The 20,813-nt window shown below is 28.6% G+C and overlaps 6 protein-coding genes across 9 annotated transcripts; 4 read left to right on the top strand and 2 right to left on the bottom strand.

Annotated features, from left to right (window-relative positions):
- Window positions 1-588: 588 nt before the first annotated feature.
- LOC118069294 (histone H1-like) lies at window positions 589-1,547 on the top strand. Its single transcript, XM_035087295.1, has one exon. The coding sequence runs from the start codon at window positions 695-697 to the stop codon at window positions 1,364-1,366; it is 672 nt and encodes a 223-aa protein (XP_034943186.1). The 5' UTR covers window positions 589-694; the 3' UTR covers window positions 1,367-1,547.
- Window positions 1,548-1,986: 439 nt separating this feature from the next.
- Window positions 1,987-10,181, top strand: Vha100-1 (V-type ATPase subunit a family protein Vha100-1). 3 transcript variants are annotated; one of them, XM_035087049.1, is made up of 9 exons: window positions 1,987-2,413; window positions 2,548-2,853; window positions 5,846-5,946; window positions 7,408-7,534; window positions 7,607-7,783; window positions 7,886-8,098; window positions 8,181-9,393; window positions 9,485-9,656; window positions 9,720-10,181. In XM_035087049.1, the coding sequence occupies exons 1-9, from the start codon at window positions 2,297-2,299 to the stop codon at window positions 9,820-9,822; spliced, it is 2,529 nt and encodes an 842-aa protein (XP_034942940.1). In that variant the 5' UTR covers window positions 1,987-2,296; the 3' UTR covers window positions 9,823-10,181. The 3 variants fall into 3 exon arrangements, with proteins under 3 accessions (XP_034942940.1, XP_034942942.1, XP_034942941.1); XM_035087051.1 differs by lacking the exon at window positions 5,846-5,946 and adding an exon at window positions 4,279-4,331; XM_035087050.1 differs by lacking the exon at window positions 5,846-5,946 and adding an exon at window positions 3,721-3,806.
- A 225-nt stretch (window positions 10,182-10,406) lies between these two features.
- Window positions 10,407-14,885, top strand: Gpdh1 (Glycerol-3-phosphate dehydrogenase 1). The gene is made up of 8 exons (XM_035087264.1): window positions 10,407-10,601; window positions 11,146-11,323; window positions 12,168-12,308; window positions 12,380-12,521; window positions 12,868-12,980; window positions 13,080-13,310; window positions 13,409-13,608; window positions 14,653-14,885. Exons 1-8 carry the CDS (start codon window positions 10,558-10,560, stop codon window positions 14,693-14,695), a joined length of 1,092 nt encoding a protein of 363 aa, XP_034943155.1. The 5' UTR covers window positions 10,407-10,557; the 3' UTR covers window positions 14,696-14,885.
- Window positions 14,886-15,084: 199 nt separating this feature from the next.
- Window positions 15,085-19,711, top strand: LOC118069276 (glycerol-3-phosphate dehydrogenase [NAD(+)], cytoplasmic-like). Of its 2 annotated transcripts, XM_035087262.1 has the most exons (7): window positions 15,085-15,308; window positions 15,593-15,773; window positions 17,826-18,108; window positions 18,203-18,315; window positions 18,442-18,872; window positions 18,984-19,096; window positions 19,607-19,711. In XM_035087262.1, exons 1-6 carry the CDS (start codon window positions 15,268-15,270, stop codon window positions 19,066-19,068), a joined length of 1,134 nt encoding a protein of 377 aa, XP_034943153.1. In that variant the 5' UTR covers window positions 15,085-15,267; the 3' UTR covers window positions 19,069-19,096; window positions 19,607-19,711. The 2 variants fall into 2 exon arrangements, with proteins under 2 accessions (XP_034943153.1, XP_034943154.1); XM_035087263.1 differs by lacking the exon at window positions 18,984-19,096 and having other exon boundaries at window positions 15,268-15,308.
- On the bottom strand, window positions 16,056-17,273 carry LOC118069279 (peroxiredoxin-6-like). The gene is made up of 5 exons (XM_035087265.1): window positions 17,082-17,273; window positions 16,795-16,951; window positions 16,505-16,722; window positions 16,323-16,398; window positions 16,056-16,255 (listed from the first exon to the last, which is right to left on the bottom strand). Exons 1-5 carry the CDS (start codon window positions 17,162-17,164, stop codon window positions 16,127-16,129), a joined length of 663 nt encoding a protein of 220 aa, XP_034943156.1. The 5' UTR covers window positions 17,165-17,273; the 3' UTR covers window positions 16,056-16,126.
- Window positions 19,712-19,755: 44 nt separating the features above from the next.
- On the bottom strand, window positions 19,756-20,685 carry LOC118069281 (complex III assembly factor LYRM7). Its single transcript, XM_035087267.1, has 5 exons — window positions 20,506-20,685; window positions 20,369-20,425; window positions 20,221-20,293; window positions 20,084-20,154; window positions 19,756-20,017 (listed from the first exon to the last, which is right to left on the bottom strand). Exons 2-5 carry the CDS (start codon window positions 20,390-20,392, stop codon window positions 19,817-19,819), a joined length of 369 nt encoding a protein of 122 aa, XP_034943158.1. The 5' UTR covers window positions 20,393-20,425; window positions 20,506-20,685; the 3' UTR covers window positions 19,756-19,816.
- Window positions 20,686-20,813: the final 128 nt, after the last annotated feature.

Below are 20,813 nucleotides of genomic sequence, written 5' to 3'. Positions count from 1 at the left end.
AGCCATGAAATGATTCTGAAAAAATATTTAGATATATAATAAATAAACTGTTCTCGGTACGAGAGAAATGATTTTTGCAAAAAATTTTATTTCCCACTCATAATAATATAATTCAAACGCGAACATATTCACCATTTGCTACTGCTTAAAGATGCACTAGAGTTGTTAGTTAAAGAGCTCATATTTTTAAATAAACATATTTAATCAATTATTTCGGGTAATTATTAAAAGCATACAAATATTTAGTATCAATTACAAGTAATAAATCATCCAAACTGTCTCTAGCTTGTTAAATTTGATGAATTCTTGATAGTGATTGCCTTGGCTGTGAACTTGAGTGTTTGGAGCTTGAGGCACTTTTTCATCATTTTTATCGAGTTGAGAGTTGCTTTTTATTTGCAATAAAAGCACAAGATATTCATTGATGTATTTAAATAGCTGGAAGATGAATGGAATGATGTTGAACTAGATAAAATAGGTAAAGTTTATAGGAATCGGTACCACAATGAAGGACTATCGGGCATTTAATAGCGCACAAGGTAGTCGCGGCCTCTCTCCACGGTCCGCGCACCGATACTACTTCACTTACTTGAGGGCTTCATCATCAGACTACAATATTGAAGTAAAGCTTGCGCGTGTGACTTTATAAAGTTCAGTGAAGACAAGCTTATTTTCAGCAAAGTTTATTCAGGCAATGACTGATACAAAAACAAATCCAGTAATCATGACACCAACAGCCAATTCAAACGTTCAAGTCAATCAGAAGAAGACGAATCAAGCTAAAACAAAATCACCGAGATCAAAACCAACACATCCTAGAACTGCAGACATGGTGAATGCTGCCATTAAAGTATTGCAAGATCGCAATGGATCATCGCTACAGGCAATTAAAAAATATATTACCACAACTTACAAAATAGATGCGGAAAAACAAGCTCCGTTTATCAAAAAGTATCTCAAAGCTGCTGTTGAAAGCGGTAATCTTGTTCAGACCAAAGGCAAAGGTGCTGCTGGATCATTCAAGCTTTCGGTACGTAAATCCGAAGTGAGCAAAGTCAAGAAAAAACCTACTTCTAAGTCTGCACCGTTGAAGAAAGCTGTTGGAGTTAAGAAGCTTGTTGCTAAGAAACCAGTTAAAAAGGCTGAAGTGAAAAAACCCTTAGCAAGCAAAGCCACTGCTGATAAAGAGAAGAAAAAAGCTACTAAAGGGCCTGCTGCGAAACCACCAAAGGCAAAAACGACAGCTAAAGCCAAGATTGTTACGAAAACACCACCGAAAAAAGCTGCAGCGGTGAAGAAACCTGTTATCAAAGCAAAAGCGAAAAAACCAGTGAAAAAATCTATTACTGCTACGAAGAAGAAGTGATTTTGATGATGAACATCAACTGAAATTCCAAACACTAATAACGACAATTACCTTAGTCTTTACTTTGCGCCTTGAAAAAAAAAAAAAAACTCCGTTGAAGACGGGGTAATGATTGTTTCACATACATATGGTAGATCTCAGAGATTGAGTCTCTTTTTATTCAATTTTAAATATCAAATGACATCTTGGTGTTTATTTTTTAAGACTAAAACTTTTTGTAAAAAAATTTTATGTTACGATAGATAGTTTATTTATTTTTAATAAATATATTTTATTTTCATTTCATAATTTATAGATTATAGATATGTATTTGATACATGATATGTATATATATTCATACGTACTTTTTTTTATTACATAAGTTATCTAAAAAAATATAAAATTAATAAATGTCAATAATACTCAAGTTAATGTTAATAAAAAATTTATTTACCTTAAAAATTTGATTATTTTTATAATTACCTTAAATTATTTAATTATACGTTTTTATGTTTATCATTATCCGGATTAAAATGATAATATGTTTAGAATCAAAAATAATGAGAATTTTATGTCGACGAATTTTTTAATTTTAAATTTAGTTCCAAATTTTCACGGCAGAGGCGTTCACGGCGACCGCCATCTTGTCATCAACAACGAGACGTATGCGCACTGTACAAAATGTTCATTTTCTTGTGATTCTCGTGACTCGATTCCACTTATTGATTCGTTTTAACAGTGACAGCATTTACGTCAGTGTGAAATCAGCCTTCGATTTAGATACCTCGCCCAAAATATTAAAAATCAAACTTGAGTGAATTATTACTTTTACATTAATTAACATCATCGTCGACGTCGTTCTCAACGACGAGGCGATTAAAGACTGAGAATATTATTTTTCAATATTTATATTTTATATTTACATAAACCCGGCAATCGAAATTCATAAAAATGGGCTCGCTTTTTCGAAGTGAAGAAATGACCTTGTGTCAGCTCTTTTTGCAAAGTGAAGCAGCTTATGCATGTGTATCTGAACTTGGAGAACTTGGTCTTGTTCAATTCCGTGATGTAAGTAAAATAAGTAATAGTAATCAATAATTCTATATTGATAGGCAATCTAAATTTTTTTCTATCGTTTATAATGACTTTCAAGGTCTCGGAAATGACCTTAATTACATACTCGTGATTAAATTCTTTTTTAGCTGAATCCTGATGTAAACGCCTTTCAAAGGAAGTTTGTAAATGAAGTACGGCGGTGTGATGAAATGGAACGTAAGCTTCGTTATTTGGAAAAAGAAATTAAAAAAGATGGAACACCAATGCCTGATTCTGGAGAAAATCCTGAAGCACCACAACCTCGTGAGATGATTGATCTTGAAGCAACATTTGAAAAATTAGAAAATGAGCTTAGAGAGGTGAACCAAAATGCAGAAGCTCTAAAACGAAATTTTTTAGAGCTTACTGAATTAAAACATATTTTGAGAAAAACTCAAGTATTCTTTGACGAGGTAAGCATTTATTTATTTAAATGTTTAGTATATTTTGTAACATTAATAGTCTTTTTTGATACTAAATCGCTAATTAGGGTGTAAATGAACTAATCAATTATTTGAAGAATGCAAAATAGTATTTTAAAACGAAAAATCCATGGCTCTATCTTTTGTTAACAGTGTAATTTGTTATTTTTTAATACATAAAAAAGAAACGGGTCCTAACTTTAATAAAACAGAAAAAGAAGTAGTAATTTAATATGTTATATTGAAAAAAATTTTTCTAATATATTTAATTATCAATAAAGTGAAGGATAATAATTATTTGAATAATTTTATCACGAAACATTTTTTTAAAATTGGAAGGTGCATGAAAGTTTCATAATTTTTGCTAAAAATGGCTGAATTATTGGCTCCACATTTACTATTTGCTAGAATATTTCACGCAAAAAAAGACAAAAATTAGCACTTGCACTCAAGAATATTTGATCATGTAAACTTCATTATTAGCAAGAAATGAAATTTTTTTTTTATGAAAAATTAATATAATATATAATAATCAAATATCCATAATGGTAGTCTACAATTGTCCCTTGTATTATTAATAATAATTTAGATGATTTTAGGGAGTCTTAATGTGTTAGTCGCTAACTAACAAAATGTTACAGTACTGCAATGAACACAAGTTACCAATGCATTGTCTCTGATATTTTTTTTTTGTATTATTTATCGAATGGTTTATCATAATTCAAAATTATTTATAAAAGTATCGATAAAAATGTGACATTAAGAATAATTATAAAAGTTTCATTTTGGTGAGACTTGGCATATGGAAATGTAACATGTATTCATTACGAAGCTGAGCATGAAAGTGTCATGTCGCAGATGGCAGATCCAAGTCGCGAGGAAGAACAAGTTACTCTTTTGGGTGAGGAGGGCCTCCGCGCTGGCGGCCAGGCTCTTAAACTCGGGTAATTGAATGTGGTCTTCATCTCCACAACTTAGGATACAGTGATCTTCGAATCCTAATTATTTCAAAAAATATATTAATCAAAATTATACATATAATCAATGAAATTATTTGATTGGTTGATAATTATAAAGATCACTGTATCCTTCATTATAAAAATTAAATAACCGAGATTCACACGTGACTGCATGTTTTTTAATTTAATAGAAAAATGTATTCTAAGTCCACTTATTGCACTATTGATATGCACCAGTGTGTTCTCGGTTTAAATGGCTAAGTCTTGAGATGAAAATACCCATACGAAAATCAGGCAGTCGAGTGAGAAAATATTAAATATGTATATTTAAAAAATTTATTCAATTATTTTTTCATAATTTTTAATATCAAGTAGTTATTATTTTATCGATAAAGGTGCACTACGAGGCTCTATTTAATTAAGAAGCACAATAAGCCAGTGTATTCTATGGTTACAGCACCTGTACACTGCAGCAGACACCGTAGGAGCCCACTATAGGAATCCCCTCAGGCAAGCTGTTATCAACAGTTATTTGCGTTTGCCAATTACATTTTTTTGCCTCAATGTTTGCCTGTTATGCTATTTCAGCTGACTTTTAATCAACAAAAGATCATAAAGGCAATTGAATAATCAAAATTTAACTTTTTTTAAATTATTTAATAATTTAATCACCAAAAAGTCATAGTATGCTTTCAATTTGCCTTCTTTGTCGAGAAAAGACAATTGAGACTGTTCATAATGTAGTCATTTGATTTCTTATTGTTATAAAAAACACATCTATTAACAAGTAATATCATTAATATTTAGTAGTAATAACAATTCAATTAATTACATAAATATTGTGAATAATATGGATTTTGCAAATTGTCAATGTAAATCTCAACGTCGTTAAAATTATTAAAGAAAATATTTTCATAATATTGAATAAATATTATAAGAATTTTAAATTGTTGATAAAAATTGGCAAAAAAATAATCATCTAAATAACACAGATATTTAAGCAATCACTGCCTCGTAAATAAACCATTTAGTTTTTTTTTCTTTAATTATAGGATTAGCATTTTTATATTTAAGTTTAGAGCCATGTCATGTAAATAACAATATAAATGATGATGGTGTGGCCATGGGTATGTATATCAATTTTTATTCCAATTAACAAACATCTCTGTAGTGTTTTTATCCTTTTTTTTTGATGCATCATTATTGTCTTAATTACTTTGCTTATTGTATACAAGTTCGTTAAAAATAGTTATAATGGGATGACCTATTGATATTATGATATAACTAAATGAAATTATTATGCATCATTATTCTGCAACCATATGCACCATGCCTTTGTCTTAAATAGCTAACTGCTTATCTTTTTTTTATTTGCTAGAACATGGTAAATTTATTATTTTTGTCATTGTTAAAATTTAGATCATATTTAATAATAATAAATTATAATAATGAGTTTAAAGTTAGTTAAAAGGGGCCCGTAAGATACACAAATAGTAAAAAAATAATTACAACATACATTTAAACAACTTCCTATAAAAATTAAATGGCCAATGGATTTTTATTTTAATAACACAATCATAATTACACATATGTACATTTTCTTTCAGATTATTAAATAAGAATTGCCATTATTATATTTTTTCATTTTCAACCATTTTAAATAAACGTACATTAACATAAATTTTTTAATTGTCATGTTAAAGAAAAAATAAACACTCAGTTTGGCAATTCATATTTAGATTATATGTGGTGTAATTACTAAATTCTCGAACAGAATAATTTTGATAAGAAAATATTATAACGATACAGAATGTATTAAATTTCCAAGAATAAATGGAAAAATAAATTGTCGTAATTGCAAGAAAAAGATAAAAATGATCGAGGATTTAGTTAACACCTGCACGCACACTGAAGGCCAAGCACCCATATGCAACGGCATCGAGTGGCGTTTTATTTGAGCATTGTGGTCCCGTGTCTAGTGTGCTAATTATAATGTGGTTGTGTCTTGTCTGTTGTGTCGTCAGCAAGAGCACGCAGGCTTGAACCCCACCGAGTCCATGACACGCGCGTTGATTAGTGATGATAATATCGCCCGCCAGTCCGCCCTTGGTCCTGTCCAGTTGGGGTATGTACCTTCACTCACCTCCTTCAAAACTAGATAACACCTGACCCTATTAAACTGACTTCTTAATCGAAATCATCCTGAAAATATAAATACTTTCAACAGCTAACAATGACAAAAAAAAATTTTTATCCAAATTTTAATTAATTTTTGAAAAATAAATTTCAGATAACTCCTGTTTCAATTCTCAGAAGTAAATATCAAAAATATTTGATTAAAAGCTTGACAAATAATTTCTATGGTATTTAAAAGTATTTAGATCTAAATATTGCTTGTATTTTTAATCCTTCCCCCCCTTGTTGAAATTAGTAGAAATTATGATAAATGTAATAATAATCATATAAATAATTGATATAAAGCAATAATACTTCTTATGCCTTGGTAGTTTACTCCACTTATTTATTTGTTTATACTTATAATTTGTTTATTTTGTCATTATTTATAATTATTTAATCACTATAAAATTATTTTTATTATTTTATTTATTCTATTTCTTGTTTGGAATCTTTGGAATGTATGTAGATTTAAAAAGCACGGATGATTATAATTTGTATCGCTTCCTTTCACCTCTATCTAATGCCCAAAAACACAAAGTAAAATAATTAACGAGTCAGCTCTATTTCTAATAAAAAAACAAAGCCTCTAAATATTCCAAATGTTTATTTTTATGTTATTGTTTTCATTCATATCGTTATTCATTATTTTAATATCTTTTGATATGATATCTTTGTAAAATCATTCGCATAAAAATATACTGATGTGCAGTATACACTATATAAATTTACAGTTTTTTGTCATGTTTATCGATCATTACTGATCTTACAAATTGTAGTAATCGTTAATCAAATAATTTTAATTAATGTTTAAAATGTAATTTGATTTTGGTTAAAAGTGTGGTAAAGTAGCATTATGTGAGTTTTCATTATTAAAATTAAATATATACTTGAGTGTGGGTTTGTTGTTTATTGTCAATATTTAATATTTGATAATTCCCAGCTGCATTTTTTAAAGCATCTTTCATAGTGGGGTTATTCACATGACCATCTTATTTTCAACTTTGATTATTAAGGTATGTAAAAGACCATGGCTACAAGAATCATCATATGCTTTTACAATATTGCCAGACATGGTTTCAATATAGTGTTGAAAAATCATGAAGATCTATCTTTATTGTTAGTTCAAATTAATGAGTACCAATCAAACAATTTAAATCTTCGAAAAAGGTCATTAATGATAGAATCAGTAGGCATAGGGCACTGATGGAGTGTGTAAAAAAGCATATAGAAAGTCATACAGGTGTTTTAAAGAAAGATTTCAAGTTACGACGTGCCGATTTTCATCAATTAATTGCTGTTTGCCCCAAATTAATCAATTAATTCTTTAATTATAAATTTACATTCATTATTTGATGTATATATCTTACCTGGCTCAAATTTGTTAAAAAGTTTTTTTATTATGAATTAGTTTCGTCGCTGGAGTTATTTTACGAGAAAGGATTCCAGCTTTTGAACGTATGCTATGGCGAGCATGTCGAGGAAATGTTTTTCTTCGTCAAGCAGAAATCGATTCTGCATTAGAAGATCCATCCACAGTATGATTATTAAATTATATATTTTAAAATATCGTTATAATTAAATATTAATTATTATTTATTATTTTACAGGGAGATCAAGTTTTCAAATCAGTTTTTATTATTTTTTTCCAAGGAGATCAATTGAAAACTAGAGTCAAAAAAATATGTGAAGGCTTTCGTGCTACTCTTTATCCATGTCCTGAAGCACCTGCTGATAGACGTGAAATGTCTATGGGTGTTATGACTCGTATTGAAGATTTGAATACCGTAAGATTTATTTCAAAAATTATTTTCATATATATTTTAAGTTCAAATTAAATTAGTAACCCTTCATATTATAAATAATTACATCCAGAAATGTTATTGTAGGTTTTAGGACAAACTCAGGATCACCGTCACCGAGTACTTGTAGCTGCTGCAAAGAATATCAAAAATTGGTTCATCAAAGTTCGAAAAATTAAAGCCATTTATCATACATTGAATCTATTTAACTTGGATGTTACCCAAAAATGTTTAATCGCTGAATGCTGGGTTCCAGTTTTAGATATCGAAACTATTCAGCTGGCTCTTCGACGTGGAACTGTAATATATAGATATATATATATATTTTTTTTTCATCTACTGCTTTAATATTTTTTAATAATTATATTTATACTATCAATAGGAACGCAGTGGAAGTTCCGTACCGCCAATTCTAAATCGAATGGAGTCATTTGAGGATCCACCAACATACAATCGTACCAATAAATTTACAAAAGGATTTCAAGCATTGATTGATGCATATGGAGTTGCTACTTACAGAGAAATGAATCCAGCTCCTTATACCATTATTACATTTCCATTTTTATTTGCTGTGATGTTTGGTGATACTGGACACGGTTTACTCATGTTCCTTTTTGGTCTTTGGATGGTATTAAAAGAAAAGCCACTTACTGCACAAAAATCAGATAATGAAATATGGAATATTTTCTTCGGTGGTCGATATATTATCTTCCTTATGGGTTTATTCTCCATGTACACTGGTTTTATTTACAATGATGTATTTTCCAAATCCTTAAACATTTTTGGATCTTACTGGGTAGTCAACAATGATTGGCATGATATTCATACCAACAAATCAATATCATTAAACCCTGGGCCTGATTACTTACAATATCCTTATCCAATTGGTATGGATCCAGTCTGGCAATTGACTGAAAATAAAATCATCTTTTTGAATTCTTATAAAATGAAGATATCAATCATATTTGGTATAATTCACATGTTGTTTGGTGTTCTTGTGGGTCTGAAAAACCATCTTTACTTCAAAAAACGTCAAAATATCATTTGCGAGTTTGTACCACAAGTCATTTTCCTGACTTTCTTATTTATGTACATGTGTTTGTTAATGTTCATCAAGTGGACATCATATTCAGCTGTCAATGAAGAAAAATATGGCCCTCATTGTGCTCCATCTATTTTAATCACATTCATTAATATGGTACTATTTAAATCCCCAAATGAGGTGGATTCAGAAAATGCAAAAAATGATCCATGCAGTGAATTCATGTTTGCCGGGCAGTTTGGTATTCAAAGATTCCTGGTTGTCATTGCATTTCTTTGTATACCTTGGATGCTTTTAGCAAAACCTATTTTGTTAATGCGTAGTAGAAAACAGCATTATCAACTTAATAATCATGGACAAGAAAATGGAGATGTTGAAGGAGGAGTTGGTGCTATGCAACCAAATCAAGGACTTGCAATGGGACACAAAGAAGAAGAAGATATAAGTGAAGTTTTCATTCATCAAGGAATTCATACCATTGAATATGTTCTTGGAAGTGTATCACATACTGCTTCTTATCTTCGTCTTTGGGCTTTATCTCTTGCTCATGCACGTAAGTCTTCCTGGTAATTTATTAAAACGTTAATTTTTTTATTTATTGCTATTAAATAAAAATTACTATCCATAAAATTTTATTACCATAGAATTATCTGAGGTTTTATGGAACATGGTGATGAGAAATGGATTAGTTCAAGAAGGTTGGTTTGGAGGCATATTTTTATGGATAGTTTTTGCTTTTTGGGCTGTGCTAACAGTAGGAATCCTTGTTCTTATGGAAGGACTTTCAGCTTTCTTACATACTCTACGTCTTCATTGGTAAGAAAAAAATTAAATATAAATTTGATAATCAAATTTTCTAACTGAAAACATATTTTTTAGGGTTGAGTTCCAAAGTAAATTTTATGCAGGTTTAGGATATACATTTACTCCATTCTCTTTCGAAATTATTTTAGAAAGTGCTCAATCAACACCAGAAGAATAAAGATATTAAAAAATAATATTATCGTATTAATATTTAATCTTACTGAGCATTAATAATATATACACTTCTTAACATTTACATAGTTAAAGTCGAGTTAAGTAAAAAATAAAAACTTTCACTTTATTTAAACAAGGTAATATTAAATTTTGTCTCTATTTTATTATAAATCTACATAGAAAACTCTAATGTATTTAAAACCAACTGTACATGAATTTAATTAAAAAGTTAAGAGGTGGCAAATAATAATTGTTAGATCTGAATTTTTTCAAAAGAGCATGAAAATATGTTTAAAAACGGCATTATGTACGTTATTGTATCCTAGCATTAAATAAAGAATCAATAAATGATCTATAAAATTCTTTTTGTATTTATAAGATTTCTTTAAAATATAGCTTGTATCATTTAGATAATATAATATAGGATTTAATTCAATTATTAACAAGTACTCTAGTGTATTATGGCATTGCATCTTTATTTTCTTCATCGATCGATAAATCTTACATCACGTGTTTCCCCCACTTTGCTCCATTTCTCCCATGAAGTTGCCATCGTCAACGTTGCGCGTTTGTTCTGTCTTCGTTTCTCTGCTACACCATTTTCCACTTCCAGTAGACATCAGCATTGGACACTCGACAGTCTAGACTGTTTGGCTGATCAGCGCTCCAATTTTTCTTAAATCTTAAGTGTAATTAATTCATTACCAGTTAAAACTGTTTAAAATTAATATAATCAATAATGGCAACTAAACAACGTGTGTGTATCATTGGATCAGGAAATTGGTGAGTTTTAATTCATTTAATTCCACTAAATTGGTAATATAAATAGCAAAATAGTCACGCAATATCGTCAGCATTATCAAGTTTTTAAAGATATTTCCTATAATTTTTATATTTTATACAAAAATACATTCTAATAAAATTGTTATTATAAAATATTCATAAAAAATTTTGTTTAAATTAAATGTATTCATTGAAAATTTAAATGAATAATGACAGGATCACAATTGGAAAAAAATTTCATTTCTATAAATAATGAGATTGAAAAAATAATGAAAGTACAAAGGTATTTTCTCTTACCATGTTATTATCATATTAATTTCTATTATTGTTTAAAATCAGTGACGATATTTATATGGCCTTGAACTTTGTTCTATATATTATTTTATTGAATAACCACCCTTTTATGCATAAAATTGGCGAAGAACAATTACATTTGTAGTTTTTAATTTTTAACAATCCTTGAGTTAGAATTTACATCATTTTACTTTTATATTTCATATATTGTTGGATAGTATTTAAAATTTTATATATTATAATTTATCAGGGGTTCAGCGATAGCGAAGATAATTGGAGCTAATGCAAAGCAGCTGGACAATTTCGATGATCGGGTGACAATGTATGTTTATGAAGAAATAATAAATGGGAGGAAATTAACAGAAATTATTAATGAGGAACATGAAAATGTCAAGTATCTCCCAGGTCATAAAATACCCGAGAATGTGGTAAGTTATCAGTATATAACTGATAAGAAAAATTTCACAGATCATGCAAAACAGCTTTTAAAAACAAATACAGAAATTATCTGACAAAATAACAAGCAAATTTTTATGTCTATCAATGATCATGAGACAACTAACAAAAGTTATGTACTCATATTAATCAACATATCTCTGATTGATAAAAACTTTTTCAAATATTATATTTCTAAATTTCCTATTATATTTAATTATATAATCACTTTCTACTTTTCATAAAGTATAAATCTACTTTAACGTAGAAACGATTGTTATTCAACGATATTTAGAAATTTTGTCTAACATTAGGAATTTTTTATGTGTGCTATTGAACTATTGTTTTGAAATATTTCTTGTTGGTTTCGAAATTATTGATATTTTCAATGATTTCTCAATTAATATCGAATAAACGATATATGATAAAGAGTTACTTATTGTTAGTTATCGCAATTGTATTAACTTCACTTCCTCATTTTACCTGAATAAGTTTTTGTTCTGTTCATTCATTATATTTCCTGACATCACTTATTCTTTATATCTCATTTTAACTAACATTTATCTACGTCATTTATCTGACGTACATTTTCCTCAAGGCCAATAACTATATATGTTTATATACATATATATATATTATCGGTTACTATGTTATAACTTTTGAAGTTTTTTGATGTAACATGACAAAAGATGAAGAGTCGCGCATTCTATTCAGTTGAAAGATTTATTTTTATACAATTTTCAGCTTAGTAAAATTTATTTTAACACTTCTGACCTTCATTTTGTATTTATCTTAGAAAATTAAAGATTTTTATTGACGTATGACATTCGTTTTCAGATTGCAGTTCCTGACGTTGTTGAAGCAGCATCAGATGCTGATATACTTGTTTTTGTAGTCCCTCATCAATTCATTAAACGAATATGCAGTACTTTACTAGGAAAAATTAAACCTACTGCTTGTGGATTATCTTTAATTAAAGTATAAAGTTATATTATTAGTTATGAATATCATGATTCGAATGGTATTTTAATTTTTCATTCATTTCACAGGGATTTGATAAGAAAGAAGGAGGAGGTATCGAGCTTATTTCCCACATAATTGCAAAGGAATTGAGTATTCCAATGGCTGTATTAATGGGAGCTAATTTAGCTTCTGAAGTAGCTGATGAGATGTTTTGTGAGACTACTATTGGTAAGGCATAATTGAAAGAATGTCAGACTCGGTCATTCTAAATATAAACATAGAAAAACTAAAAAAAAAAAACAAAAACAAATTAACAATAGTATGAAAGTTCTTTCGTGAAGGAAAAGATTATTGAGATAGCAAGATTTTTAAAACAAATTTCATTTTATAGTTATTGCTATTATGATTTTTTACTTAAAATTTTTTATTTGATAATATAAATAACTTTTTAGAAATTTACAATTGAGATAATCATAAATCCATAGTATTATCCAGCCATATAAAAGAAAATTACATAATGTTATAAGTTTTTAATCTCTTGTCTGTTTATTGATGATTAAATATGTTTTTATAGGATGTAAAGATAACGCGATGGGCGCAATTTTAAGAGATATGATTCAAACTCCATTTTTCCGAGTGGTAGTTGTTGATGATGTTGACTCAGTCGAATGCTGTGGTGCACTTAAAGTAATTAAACAAAACACTTTTTATTATTCAATAAAAACTTTTCACGCTAATAGTTTTTTAATTGTTCACTGCTTCTTACATAATTTCTTCATTGTTTAGAATATTGTGGCTTGTGGTGCTGGTTTTGTTGATGGAATTGGACTTGGAGACAATACAAAAGCAGCTGTAATTCGATTAGGGCTTATGGAAATGATAAAATTTGTAGACGTGTTTTATCCTGGAGGTAAACTAAGTACATTCTTTGAAAGCTGTGGTGTAGCAGATCTTATTACAACATGCTATGGTGGACGAAATCGTAAAGTGTCTGAAGCCTTTGTAAAAACAGGAAAGGTATTCTTATTTCTTCTAATTCTTATCTATTTATTTTATAATCAATAATATTGATCAGTTTAAAAATAAATTTCAACAAAATTCAATTATTATTTCAGAGTATTGCTGAACTAGAGCAAGAAATGCTCAATGGACAAAAACTCCAAGGACCCTTTACTGCAGAAGAAGTCAATTATATGCTCAAAGCAAAGAATATGGAGGCACGATTTCCTCTGTTTACAGCAATTCATCGAATTTGTATCGGTGATTTAAGACCGGTAGACCTTATCGACTGCATACGAAATCATCCCGAACACATGTAAGCTCAAAATCTAAAGAAAATTTATCAAATGAATAGTCCCTTTATTCTATGGTTGAAGAGGAAATATTTTTTAAACACTTTTAAACATATTCGTTTCTAAATTAATTCCATTTTATTTATCGCAGTACAAAATAATTCTTTCTGTAGACTTTATGCAAGTTTCTCTAAGATACTGTCTCTATACAGAAATATTGATTTAAATTTTAGTAAATGTACATATAGAAAAGCTATCAATTAAAAAAATAGTCCCTCCCTTACTGCAAGATTTAAAGAAACAATATTTAAAATTTTTTTCTATTATTATGCCAAGTCTTATTTATCAAAAGCTTGACGAAAAATTTATAACTTTTAATAAGTAAAAATACTGCTTATAATTTTTAAATGCATTTATTGTTCTAAACTTGCATTTTCGAAACGTTCTGAACGTAAAAAAAATCGTGCAATGAATTAGATAATTTTAGTACCAAAGGACTTACCAAAAATAAATATAAATCAATCAATGAACCAAATGATAGAAATGATTCTAGTAAAATTTATAAGTATATTTTTGTAGTTTTTAGTTAGTCAAAAATTTTTTGTTGAAATATAAATAAATGATGTAAATAGAGATTTTTATTTAAAATATTATTTACAACTATTTTAGTTAAAAAATTTAAGTAGTAAAGTTGCTTTCTCTCTATAAATCTTAAAAATTTTAAAATGAAGGAAAGTTAGAAAGAATGAAAGTCCCTGAAGAGGATTAAAGTGATGTTTTATTGTGTAACTTTATTATGAAATATTGTGATCGAATTGTTATTGATGAAAATAATTGTAACTGCGAAGATAAAATATAGTTTTATTGTCTGTTAATTTTATGAATCTCTTAATGTTTCTATTACTAACTTTTCAATATCAGTACATTCATATTCAAGCTTCTTCATGCATGTTTTATTGGGGAATTTTAACCAATTTCATATGACTTTATTTTAAATATTTTTTAACAATAACTATCATGATCATGATCATTAATTTTTTTTATCATTCATTTTACTGCACATCTAGGTTTGACGGTGATGAGAATCTACCACCAAAGTGCCATCTTTAAGTCATTCAAGAGTGAAGAGTTTATAGAGAAACTGATTTTCAAGTGAACCAAATGAAGAAGAACAATAAATATATTTTTCATATGTAGGTGAAATGACTAATTTCATCTATGCCATTATAAAAAAAATTTTTTAATTCTTTATTGATGATTTTTTATGTTATTGATGATTAAAAATTATATTTTCTTTTTATGTTTTCGTTATACAATCATATACAAAAGTATTAAAATTGTGTCAATGTCGAATAATTGCATCAATTGTACATATAATAGTATGTAATTATCATAGTGATGTTAAATTTAACATTGGCCAAGTACCCTAGTGGGCTGGGTCTTTCATTACTTTGGAGAGGGTCCAAGATTTATTCAAGAACCGAATTTATTCGTTAGCTTGTTGTTAAGGTCAATAGTAAATGAGTAGCACAAATGTTTTAAAGGCAGTTAATTGATTGACATTGATCAAAACAGAAGAATCAAATAAGAAGAGATAATTTTTTCAAGTTTTCGAATTGTTTTGTATAAGTATCAGTGTGATAATTTGTTGATAAACCAAACAACTTTTTTACAAATATAAAATGTCGAAGAAGAAGATTTGCATCGTTGGCAGTGGCAATTGGTACATAAAATTTTTTATTATATTAATAATTAGAATATTTACATTTGTTGATAAAATTATAATTGTTATTTTATTTTAATTTCATCAAGAATTCAGATAATCTCTATTATCTAAAGCAGGATTAAATATAAATAGATTTGAAATATTTAATAATTTATTAGACTAATAATTATCATTGCAAATTTTAACAAAATTCAATTTTAATTTATTTTCAAAAGGTTAAATATAATCAATTCATTAAAATAAATGAATATTAAATAAATGTAATCTCATCTTCCCACCAGGGGCTCGGCTATAGCAAAAATTGTAGGCGCCAATGCTACAAAGTTCAATAACAAATTTGAAGAGACTGTTACTATGTATGTATATGAAGAAATGATTGATGGTAAAAAACTTACAGAAATAATCAATCAACAACATGAAAATGTCAAGTACTTACCAGGCCACAAGCTTCCACCAAACATCGTATGTATTATGTAATCATGTTTTATTTCTATTGACACATTATTTTAATTACTTATCTCTAGTTTCTATTTATCTACATAATTGAATATACTCATTATTAAAATTTTTTTTTCTTCTATTAAGAGCTATCAACATACAAGGTGTAGATAAACAATTTTGAATGAATTGATACTAATTAAATTTATTAAAGCTTTTTTTTATTCAAGTTTTTATATCATGAAAGTATAAAAGTATGTCATTTATTATTATTAATAAATGATTAATTTATCGAAGGTGATAAGATAAGATAAATAACATTTTTTAATTGTGTTAAAGAGGGAACATTGTTTGTGTAATAGTGAAAAGGAATAAATTTAATAATCAGTAGTGGTGCGAACATAAACTTTTCCTGAAGGCATGCAAACTTTGTCAACTCCTCCAGGGAAAAGAGCTTCTAATTCTTCTTCAGGAACGGTTGGCAAAATCATCACTTTTTCTCCTGGCTAATAGAATGGAAAAAAAAAGTTCAATATTTTTTTATTTGTATGCATTAAAGAAAATTATACTTACTATCCAATTAGCAGGCGTAGCGATTTGTGGTATACGGTCAACAAGTTGTAGAGAATCAATAACACGAAGAATTTCACTGAAATCATAAATAATTAGTCATAGCATGCATTCATGAAAGTATAATTAATAAACTACTTTATATCATTTGTATTCTAATTCTTCATAAAATTAATTTTATTTACTCGACATTGCGACCAGTAGATGTAGGATACTGCATGCTCAAACGAAGGCGATGATCAGGATCAATGATATAAAGAGAACGGACAGTCAGAGCATGTTCTGCATCATCTTTGGAATCCTCATCAATCATATCCAATTTGACTGCTAGACTACGGTCATCATCAGCAATAATAGGATATGGGAATGATCCAGGAATGTCCTGACAGTAAGATTTAATGTCCTGAAATGGCAAAAAATATTTTATGCAAACCAAGAATCTCATGATTATATTATTTATCATAAAGAGACTAACATTGACCCAATCGACGTGATCCTTAAGTTTATCTACTGAATGGGCCAGTAGCTTTACATTTCTCTTTTCAAAATGAGGGTAGTGAACTGCAATTCGGCCAAGCTCTGTCGTACAAACTGGAGTAAAATCCGCCGGATGTGAAAACAAAACTACCCAGCTATACAATAATAATAAATAAGTTAAACTATTGCATCATTTATTGCGTTGTTTTTTAAATAATTTTATAATATTTAGGATCCATAAATTCTACAGGCTTTGCTATAGTGAAATATAGTAAAATGACTTACGAATTTCCTTGCCATTCATAGAAATCAATTGGTCCTTGAGTTGTATCAGCTTGGAAATTTGGAACCACCGAATTAAGACGCATAGTGTATGATATGATGAAGTCAAAGTTTTAACTGAACCACAAGTAACGTGCACTTTATTGCAAGTTTGCTAGAGAACTGATGCAGAACATTGGTATGGGCGTGTATTTAATATAAGCTGTAGCTATAATGGTATGGGTTACAAAGATTATTACTGTCATTGTGTGAGACGATAAAATAAAATTACCAGTACAGAAAGATTTATATTAATCAGTGGACATCTGACGCAAAATTGTAGATTACATTTTTAAATATCATTTTCATCCGGATTAGAATATTATATAAATTAATCATGATAACTATATCATAAAAAAAATTCGTTGTCGATTGAGAAAAAAAATAATGCAAATATGTTGGAGTGGTTTTTGAAATAAAACAAATGAATTTTGTAACTGGGAGGAACTTTGAATGTCGATCATGATCAATTGGCTAATAGACCAGACTTCCGCTTAGCCGTAGTTGCATAAGCTTCTCACGTTCGTTGGATGCACACGGAAGCACATTGAGATGCAGCTGACCTTCAAGACGTTTATGGATCGATGCCAAAGTTAGAGAACTAGTTTGGAAAAAAACAATAGTTGATAAGATTTATTTTTATTTATTAAGAATGAAAACAATATTAAGATATTATTGTAAATTATTTGTAATATTTGATGATTTTAGGTCGCAGTTCCAGACGTTGTTGAAGCTGCTAAAGATGCTGACATTTTAATTTTTGTAATACCACATCAATTTATACGTGGCTTAGCAGCTGCAATGCTAGGAAAAATTAAACCCACTGCTGTCGGGCTTTCTTTAATCAAAGGATTTGATTCTTCAGATGGAAAAAGTATCAAATTGATTTCTAAAGTAGTAGAAGAACATTTGAAAATTCCTTGTTATGTTTTGATGGGTGCCAATCTTGCTAACGAAGTTGCAGAAGAAAAATTCTGTGAAACAACTATTGGTAATTTTTCAATTAATCAATCAACCAGTGACTTTCAATAGTAGGATAATTTTAAAGATTGGCTAGAATTTAAAATACTTTCTAATTTTTTTAGGATGTAAGGATAAACGACTTGCTCCCATTTTAAGAGATTTAATGATGACACCCAACTTTAGAGTTGTCGTTGTAGAAGATTGCGAAGCTGTTGAAGTTTGTGGTGCTCTTAAAGTAAGTCTTTTATTTGTGAATGTCGTGAGAAATTGAAATTTTTTTTTAGAGAAACTTTATGAAAACTTTTATAATTTATTTTGAAAAATAAAAACGTATTAATAAAGCAGAATGGAAAATTTTCAGAATATTGTTGCTTGTGCTGCCGGTTTTGTGGATGGTATGGGACTCGGAGATAACACGAAAGCTGCAGTAATTAGATTGGGTTTAATGGAGATGATTAAATTTGTTGACACTTTTTACGGAGGTGCTAAAATTGCAACATTCTTTGAAAGCTGTGGCGTAGCAGATCTAATCACAACATGTTATGGTGGTAGAAATCGACGAGTTTGTGAACAGTTTGTAAAAACTGGAAAGTCAATCAAGGAATTAGAAGATGAGTTACTTGGTGGACAAAAACTTCAAGGACCAGCAACCGCTGAAGAAGTGAATGGAATGTTAAAAGCACAAAATGTTACTGATAAATTTCCTCTATTCACTGCAGTTCATCGTATTTGCTCACGAGAACTTAAACCAACAGACTTAATTGATCAAATACGTAATCATCCTGAGCATGCGTTAGTATATTATTTCATTTCAATTTAAATAATTAGTCTAGTTATAGATAATTATATTAATTATTTACTAGAGTTAGTTAATGTATTAATTAATTAATTATTAACTAAAAGGGGAGATAAATTAGAATATCTGACAAAACCGAAGCTCCACTTTGACATAAAAATTTACATCAATTTTAACAAAGGACTTCGTTAGTCTATTCAACAAGTTTTTGTATACTAAAGTAAGTAACACTAGAGAAAATTCTATTTCTCATATCTCAAATAATGTTCAATATGTTCACAATAGTTAAACAATCACTATCATTATCAATTGACATCAAGCAGAACTGCATCAGCATAAAGTTGAGACAATGAATCAGTTTTTATAGCAGCTTTTTCGTAAGAAAGCGAAAAAGTTTTTTCGTCTAATACTCTGGCTGGCTATATTTTTCTCGTGTTTCAAAGGAATAGACTAACGACGTTACTATTACGTTAAATATATAACAATTTAAAAGTTTAGCTTATATATGTTTATGTTCTAACTGTTTTTTAATACAATTTAACTTTTCTACTTTATTAACATCATCGATATTCATTTCCATTAGATTTTCCTTTAAAAATATTTATTTTCATTGAGCTTCCTTGAACCTTTAATTTCCTTTAGAATTTCTATCTCACTCTGGTAAGTAAATATAACATTTTACGATAAAATAACGAAAAACGCCATTCAATTTCTTTGTAATTACTTTTAGGATGAAGATGGAAGTCATTGAGGATTGACAGTAATTGTTCTTGATGCTTTTGATAACCGCATACAAAATTATTATAGACAACAAATAATACTGTCAAGTATTAAATTGAGAAAGAATTCAAATAAATAAGTGAATAAAATTACTATTACAACTGTTATTATTGAATAAATAAATGAATAAATACTTTAAAAAAACTTTCTACTATTTGTGCTATAATTTTCCGTTACTTGATTCTCGTCCTTTGGAGCTACATTTTCGATTGGATTTCGAAAATGAAGTTAACGGTAACGTTGTATTATCTATTAAATGATCTTTTCGAATATTAAGTTCATATGTTCCTGGTTTTTTTTCTATTGCTTGAATTACGGTTGTTTTTAATTCGTGATCTACTTCTAATGCTAATTTATTCAACTGTAATAAAAAATATACATAATTAGTTACTTTATTTTATGTTAAAATGATATCTATGCTACTTACTTCTTCAATAGATTTTTCATCAGTCACATGTTTATTTTTTTTAAATTCATCGTTGATTTTGTTTCTAACGACTGAAAAAGATTTTTAATTTTAAATCCTAAATGAATGACTGATACAGTTAACAAAAATATACTCACAACTTAAAGCGCGTTCATCCCCTTGAAATATTATTTTTCTAGTTTTATGTAATTTTTTAAATGTTCTGAGAACCTAAAATATAAAAACTTAATATAGATGCATAGAATGTCATTTTAATTAATGAATCTATCTTTAAATAGAGTTTACCTCTCCTCGAAGTCGACCATTCATTTTGATAATATTTTTAAATTTAAATCTCCTTTTCTAATATTGGAAAACAAATAAACATATATATTGTGCATATACGTCTAATTATTAGTTATAGGTTATTAAAAGCAACTTACATTAAACACACTTGTTTTAAGGTTATAATTAATGCGACATTGTTTCAATGAATTCAGGTAAATTTATAAATTTGTAAATATGTTTATTACACCTGAGAATTATGTGTTATCATAAAATCTAACACGTGCGTTTCAAAATCCTACCACTAATTCTATTCCTCCCCATCATACTGTGTTTAGTTTTTGCTCCGCCTTGAGCGCTGCCTTTTCATAGCAACGCCATCTCCCGTCTTTTTGACGAGTCTCTAACTCATGTTTTAATCGTCCATTTGAGTTGAGCTTCTATACTAGTCTCTCTTCTCCGCTCA

This window comes from Chelonus insularis, unplaced genomic scaffold (assembly GCF_013357705.1).
Source record: "Chelonus insularis isolate UGA/USDA-ARS -01 unplaced genomic scaffold, ASM1335770v1 contig_406_pilon, whole genome shotgun sequence".
Taxonomy (NCBI): Eukaryota; Metazoa; Arthropoda; class Insecta; order Hymenoptera; family Braconidae; genus Chelonus; species Chelonus insularis.
This window is presented reverse-complemented; position numbering and strand designations above follow the sequence as displayed.

Bases quoted from the DNA above. Each gene is read 5' to 3' on its own strand.
- LOC118069294 (XM_035087295.1), top strand. From the start codon at position 695: ATGACTGATACAAAAACAAATCCAGTAATCATGACACCAACAGCCAAT.
- Vha100-1 (XM_035087049.1), top strand. From the start codon at position 2,297: ATGGGCTCGCTTTTTCGAAGTGAAGAAATGACCTTGTGTCAGCTCTTT. The intron at 2,414-2,547 runs GTAAGTAAAATA...ATTCTTTTTTAG, and splicing joins GTCTTGTTCAATTCCGTGAT to CTGAATCCTGATGTAAACGC. The intron at 2,854-5,845 runs GTAAGCATTTAT...TTGTGTCGTCAG, and splicing joins CTCAAGTATTCTTTGACGAG to CAAGAGCACGCAGGCTTGAA.
- Gpdh1 (XM_035087264.1), top strand. From the start codon at position 10,558: ATGGCAACTAAACAACGTGTGTGTATCATTGGATCAGGAAATTG. The intron at 12,309-12,379 runs GTATAAAGTTAT...TTCATTTCACAG, and splicing joins GTGGATTATCTTTAATTAAA to GGATTTGATAAGAAAGAAGG. The intron at 13,311-13,408 runs GTATTCTTATTT...TTATTATTTCAG, and splicing joins CCTTTGTAAAAACAGGAAAG to AGTATTGCTGAACTAGAGCA.
- LOC118069276 (XM_035087262.1), top strand. From the start codon at position 15,268: ATGTCGAAGAAGAAGATTTGCATCGTTGGCAGTGGCAATTG. The intron at 15,309-15,592 runs GTACATAAAATT...TCTTCCCACCAG, and splicing joins ATCGTTGGCAGTGGCAATTG to GGGCTCGGCTATAGCAAAAA. The intron at 18,109-18,202 runs GTAATTTTTCAA...TAATTTTTTTAG, and splicing joins ATTCTGTGAAACAACTATTG to GATGTAAGGATAAACGACTT.
- LOC118069279 (XM_035087265.1), bottom strand. From the start codon at position 17,164: ATGCGTCTTAATTCGGTGGTTCCAAATTTCCAAGCTGATACAACTCAA. The intron at 16,399-16,504 runs GTAAATAAAATT...TTATGATTTCAG, and splicing joins TCTACTGGTCGCAATGTCGA to TGAAATTCTTCGTGTTATTG. The intron at 16,256-16,322 runs GTAAGTATAATT...CCATTCTATTAG, and splicing joins CTACGCCTGCTAATTGGATA to CCAGGAGAAAAAGTGATGAT.
- LOC118069281 (XM_035087267.1), bottom strand. From the start codon at position 20,392: ATGAATGGTCGACTTCGAGGAGAG. The intron at 20,294-20,368 runs GTAAACTCTATT...TTTATATTTTAG, and splicing joins ATGGTCGACTTCGAGGAGAG to GTTCTCAGAACATTTAAAAA. The intron at 20,155-20,220 runs GTGAGTATATTT...AATCTTTTTCAG, and splicing joins GGATGAACGCGCTTTAAGTT to TCGTTAGAAACAAAATCAAC.